This window comes from Lepeophtheirus salmonis, chromosome 6, assembly GCF_016086655.4.
Source record: "Lepeophtheirus salmonis chromosome 6, UVic_Lsal_1.4, whole genome shotgun sequence".
NCBI lineage: Eukaryota > Metazoa > Arthropoda > Copepoda > Siphonostomatoida > Caligidae > Lepeophtheirus > Lepeophtheirus salmonis.
This window is the reverse complement of record NC_052136.2, coordinates 36,413,879-36,420,212: the sequence shown is the minus strand read 5'-3', so window position 1 is coordinate 36,420,212 and position 6,334 is coordinate 36,413,879. Positions and strand designations below refer to the sequence as shown.

Below are 6,334 nucleotides of genomic sequence, written 5' to 3'. Positions count from 1 at the left end.
TTTTAGGAATGCATGCTATGTCCGGTTTTATTCAGGGCAAAGGAACAGCAAATAAAATTTAAATCAAAGAACTACAAAAATTCAAAATATTTCCTTTAAAAAAACAAAATGCTCAAAATATATCTTTGAAAGAATTTGAAACAATTACAATTATTACCAATTAGGTACTTTATTCATATAATATATTACTTTCAATACTCTAACAAACCACCCTAAAAGAGTTTCAACACTCAAACAATCTCACATTCCTTGCAAAAGAAACATTTATTCTAATTTGTTCCAGTTCCTTGAAAAACTATATTAAAGGAAACAGAGTCATAAATTAACTGCATTAGAGTATAATGAACTTATATATTCATTATTAATTCTTTCGTGGAGTACGACAGATGGTATTGGGGAGGCATTCTTACGTCAGATTCATACCCATCTATGTATGTAGTGTTTAAAAAAAACAGATTTCGCAAAGGGCACCATATGACAAACATTATGACGAAGTCAAGGAATCCGTATTCAACTCATTCCTGCATTCTACATGGATGGGTATATGTCCCTGATCCTTCGGTAGAAAAAAGAGGAAAAATATTGTCTTTGCCAGATAATAAAATTGTCATAAATTTTTATGTTAAAATCTATGGAAAAAAGCACGATCCTTATTTGGTTAGTTAGAAAAGAAGAGGAGACATGAGGGGGGGTGAGCAGTAAATAAGTAGTTGAAATAGGTTTCAAGGTCTAAAAGAAATCATGAAGAAGAAGAATAAGGGAGATTCATCTTGAAAAAAAAAAAAAATAACATACAATATATACATACCATATCAAAAAAATGCGTCAAAAGCGTACAATAAATGGGCGATCATTTGTAATGGAAAAAACGCGGGAGCGAAGGAACCTTCCGAAGAAAAATAATCCGGTCGAATATTAAAATTTCTTCTTCAGTTGCCGATATTGGTTCAACCTAGAAAGGTTCCAAAAGTTATTTATTTTTAAGTTGTTGAATGTTGAATTGATATGCTCAATTATTGAATTTATTTATAGATAGAGCGAGTCCAACTTCCTTACATACATATATCTTAATACATATTGAAATTTAAAAAAAGTTAAATCATGAGGTATTTAACAATCTTTGGACTTTGCCTTACGGCAATAACTCTGATGCTTTTATGCACAGATTCTGTCTATTCCTCTGCTCTCAAACCACATCACCGAGAAAAAAGAACCATAAAAACTATCGTTGATATCTTTAAAAACATTGTTGATAAAATCTTTGGTAAACGTGGAGGTCGAAACATCAAACAACACAAAAGACCTCGTCCACATTATGGTGCTCCTTCTAAACCTTCTTACAATGGAGGAGGTGGCAGCGGCAACAATGGTGGTCATTCACACAACTCAATTCACACTGGGCCAGCTGCCCCTGCTCCCAACATTGATTCCTATGGAGGTCCTCAGGCACCAGTCATCAACACGGGTAACATTGACTCCTATGGAGGTCCTCAAGCTCCTGTAATCAGTGGAAATGACAATATTAATACTGGAAATATTGATTCCTATGGAGGTCCTCAAGCACCAGTCATCAACACGGGTAACATTGACTCCTATGGAGGTCCTCAAGCTCCTGTAATCAGTGGAAATAACAATATTAATACTGGAAATATTGATTCCTATGGAGGTCCTCAAGCACCAGTCATCAACACGGGTAACATTGACTCCTATGGAGGTCCTCAAGCTCCTGTAATCATTGGAAATAACAACATTAATACTGGAAATATTGATTCCTATGGAGGTGCTCAAACTCCTGTCATTGGTGGAAATAACAATATTAACTCAGGGAACATTGATTCCTATGGAGGCCCTCAAGCACCAGTCATCAACACTGGATCAACTTTTGATACTCCTCAAGCCCCAGTTATATCCTTCAACAATAACAATATTAATTCATATGGATCTTCACAAGGGCAAATCATCAGCTCTTCATCCATATCTAATGGTGGATCATTCGCCCAATCCTCTGGCTCAAACTTTGCTTCTAATGAAATCATTACTGGTACAGGTGCAGCTGCTCCTGCCATTGATTCATATGGGTCACCTCAGGGATCCATTATTACCAGTGGTTCATCTGTTAATATTCCAGTAGGAAGTTCTTTTGGATCTTCTCAAGGCTCAGTTATTAACTCTGGAAGTGCAAATCCTTCTCAATCCATAACTGTCACCCTAGGATCATCTTCTAATTTTCCTTCTAGCTCAAACTTAGTGCCGAATTCAAATTCTTTTGTGTCTCAACCTGGTCAAATTATCTCTGCAGCTGATTCAGACTCATACGGCTCCCCTCAAGGGTCAGTTATTACTTCAGGTGGAAGCAATAATAACTTTGTGTCAACTGGTAATGTCATAGTATCAACTTCAAATGATAACTCCGGATCATTTGTGTCAAGTGGAACTCCATCATTTGGATCTTCTATTGGAGCTCAATCTTTTGGATCCTCCAGTGGAACTCAATCATTTGGATCTTCTAGTGGAGCTCAATCATTTGGATTATCTAGTGGAACTCAATCATTTGGATCATCTAGTGGTCAAATAGTCTCTGCTCCAGCAAGTGATTCATATGGAACTCCTTCTGGATCAGTCATTGGTGAAACCAACTTCGTTTCTGGAACTAATTTACCATCTTCTGGAAGTTTTCAAATTTCTCAAAGTACTTCACAAGGTAAGTGATTGTCTCTATGCGTGTATTTATTCACTTAAGAATGTATTCACAGGTAATCAAATCTTTGAAGCTTCGCCTGTAGATACATTCACATCCAATGTGGCTAATAGTCCACCCACCTCTTCTTCTTTTTCTTCTGGAGTATCAGCATCTGATTCATATAGTCAATCTCAATTGATCTCTTCAGACACTCCCAATTCAGTATTTTCATCATCATCTTCTTCGTCAGGACAATTTGTTGATGGAGCTACATCTTTTGTAAGCTCTGGTGAAAATACTAATTCATTCTCATCTTCTGGATCTGCTGACTCTTATGGGGAACCTGTTGGAAATCCAATCAGCTCCCCAGATTCAACTGCTTTTGTTAATTCTGGATCATCATCATCATTTAGTGGAAATACTAATTCTGTTTTATCGTCCGGGTCTGCCGATTCTTATGGGGAACCTGCTGGAAATCCAATCAGCTCCCCAGATTCAACAGCTTTTGTTAATTCTGGATCATCATCATCATTTAGTGGAAATACTAATTCTGTTTTATCGTCCGGGTCTGCTGATTCTTATGGGGAGCCTGCTGGAAATCCAATCAGCTCCCCAGATTCAACAGCCTTTATTAATTCTGGATCATCCTCATCATCAGGTGGAAATACTAATTCAGTTTTATCTTCCGGGTCTGCCGATTCTTATGGAGAACCTGCTGGAAATCCAATTAGCTCCTCAGATTCAACAGCTTTTGTTAATTCTGGAGCATCATCATCATCTGGTGGAAATACTAATTCAGTTTTATCTTCCGGGTCTGCCGATTCTTATGGAGAACCTGCTGGAAGTCCAATCACTTCCTCAGATTCAACATCTGTTGTTAATTCTGGAGCATCATCATCATCTGTTGGAAATACCAATTCAATCATATCTTCAGGGTCTTCTGATTCTTATGGTGAACCTGCTGGAAGTCCAATCACCTCCTCAGATTCAACATCTGTTGTTAATTCTGGATTATCGTCATCATCTGGTGGAAATACAAATTCCGTTTCATCTTCCGGGTCTGCTGATTCTTATGGTGAACCTGCTGGAAGTCCAATCACCTCCTCAGATTCAACCGCTAGCATTACTGGTTCCTCGACTATTGCAGCGTCAGAGTCCTCTCCTGGAATCTCCTCCAATGATGCAACTACCAGTGTTTCATCCACCTCAGATTCTTATGGCAAACCTCAGGCTACACCAATTTCGCAATCAACTGATGACTCCTCCTCCCCAGTTTCTTCACAAGAAGCTCCAGTGGATTCCTATGGTGAGCCCCAGAGTACTCCTCTTACATCAGCTACCTCCTCCTCTAGTTCAACTAGTGAGATTAGTCCTTCCCCTATCGTATCGTTATCATCCTCCAGCGAATCTGTTTCGTCTGATTCCTATGGTACACCTCTAAGCGATCCATCTGCGTCTGTTGAAACTATATCCCCCGGTACCTCATCTTCAACCGGCGTTGCTACATCTGATGCTTATGGCAAACCTCAGAGTGCCCCCATTGGCTCTTCTTCTCAAAATCAAAATACTCAAGTTGCCGAGGTATCATCTAATACAAATTCAGCCACTGGTTCATCAGACTCATATGGTGAGCCTGAAGAAGGTCCCATTGACGCCTCCTCATTTGCTAGAAGTTCAGTTGACTCTGAATCGGTTTCTGGATCTACCAAAAGTGAAGGTTCATTTGGAATTCCTCTTTCAGTGCCAAGTGACACTTCCTCTCAAAAATCCGCCTCGGCTAATATAAACCTTCAATCAATAACTCCACCCGAAGTTGATGCTCCCAAATCAAGCTACGGCTCTCCTCAAGGAGAACCCTTGGGCTCTGAATCCTCCGGTGGCATAACTAAAACAATTTCCACTGTATCCCCCATTCCATCTAATGACATTGATATCCCAAAGACCAACCCCTTAAAAACTGATACTCCCTCTGTTCAATCATCACCTCTACCTGCTCAAAAGCCTGTGGATAGTTATGGATTACCGATTTCAAAGGCTATTGGCCAAAATAATTTGGAAAGTATAAGTCAAGAAAAGGAGTCAGAGTACGATATTATCAATCCCCGAACTGCACGCCCAAAGAAAAATGACAGCAATAAAATAAAGAAGGAATCTGGTAATCCTGGGTCTTTTGTAATAACTCCTGAGGACATAAAAAGTGGCTCAACTATCAATAGTTTCCGCAATGTAGCCCCTGAAGGAGAACTAGTCTCTGCTGAGGAAGAAGTTAATGGAAAGCCCCTCTTCAATAATTTAAGAGACAATGTGGCTTCATACACGCGCCCCTCAACAACTCCTACGGCCATTGTTACCAAAAAACCAATCGAAATTGATCTTGTGTCAGGGTCTTCTTCAGTAGATTTATCCAATGGAATCGACGAAAATTTCTCAGCTGGAGATTTAGACCTAACAGGAAGTACGTTACTCAAATTCACACAAAATAATATATAGTTTATATCATTGACTTTTTTTTATAGGAAGCTCTAACCAAAAGGAGTCCACCGCAAATAGAGGGAAGGAACTGGATGTGGAAGCTCCTTCTACCCTCTATGGTGCACCAACGGCTCTCAGAGACGGACGACTCTTCACTCAAGTCCCTGATCTAGAGCCCTTTCAACCTCCAGAAAATAAGAAGAGCTCCAAATTGAGCAAAAATAGTAAGAAAGATAAGAATAATGATGATAAGGACGAAGCCCGTAATAAAAGAAAGTCCTCACGATATTCAACTAGCTCCAAGGACTGGTCCAAACGGATCCAAGCGAGAAGGCAAGGGGGCATCATTTGGAGGAAATATCCAAAGAATTAGATGTCATTTTTTAGGTTACAATAATTTCCCTATTTTGTTGATCTTTTTTCTTTTTTTCTAATTACTTATTTCAATTCCCTTCCAAGATGAGATATTTTATATTAAACATATCTCCTGGAGTTAATATATGTATCAATCTACTTATTATCCATTATATGGAATTCTGTAGCTTTAACATTTTTTTTTTTCGCCCTCTGTATCTATTCCTAGCTCAAAAATAGATTAAGATAAATAAAAAAATGTTCAAAGTGCCCTCAAATTTTTGTTAATCAAATTTTATATGTATAGTATTAACTGAGCTTTCACTTTTTGAAAGGAGAGACGCAAAAAAGAAAAGAAAAATACAAAATTGTATCATACTTTGTTATTTTTTTTTTTTTTTTTTACAAATGTAAAATCATTTTAGATTCCAATAAATACTATTATCCACTATTTCTACAAAATAATATGTACAATTTACCTATATATATATATAAATATCTATTTCCACCTTCTAAGTTGACTTAGTATAACTATTAATTTATTGTTATTAATTAATCAATTATTATTATTGATCAAATAAACGTGTAATCCTATCAAGGATATATCTCAAAAATGTGTTTTAATTCATTCTTTATTCGGATGAGTAGTTATTTCTAGGGTTGTAAGCCATTTTTGCCCAATTACAACTATATTTCAAGTGATTATTATATCATGAATCACACATAATGTGGTTGTAAACTCACTCCGAAAACATAACAATTACATTCTTGTGAAGATCTTTTTATAGATCCATCAATTATTTGGAAATAATTATGAGGCAGTGCCGT

General features: G+C 37.5%; 1 protein-coding gene across 1 annotated transcript; it reads left to right on the top strand.

Annotated features, from left to right (window-relative positions):
• Positions 1-961: 961 nt before the first annotated feature.
• LOC121119841 (uncharacterized) lies at positions 962-6,120 on the top strand. The gene is made up of 3 exons (XM_040714641.2): positions 962-2,701; positions 2,754-5,135; positions 5,197-6,120. Exons 1-3 carry the CDS (start codon positions 1,102-1,104, stop codon positions 5,523-5,525), a joined length of 4,311 nt encoding a protein of 1,436 aa, XP_040570575.1. The 5' UTR covers positions 962-1,101; the 3' UTR covers positions 5,526-6,120.
• Positions 6,121-6,334: the final 214 nt, after the last annotated feature.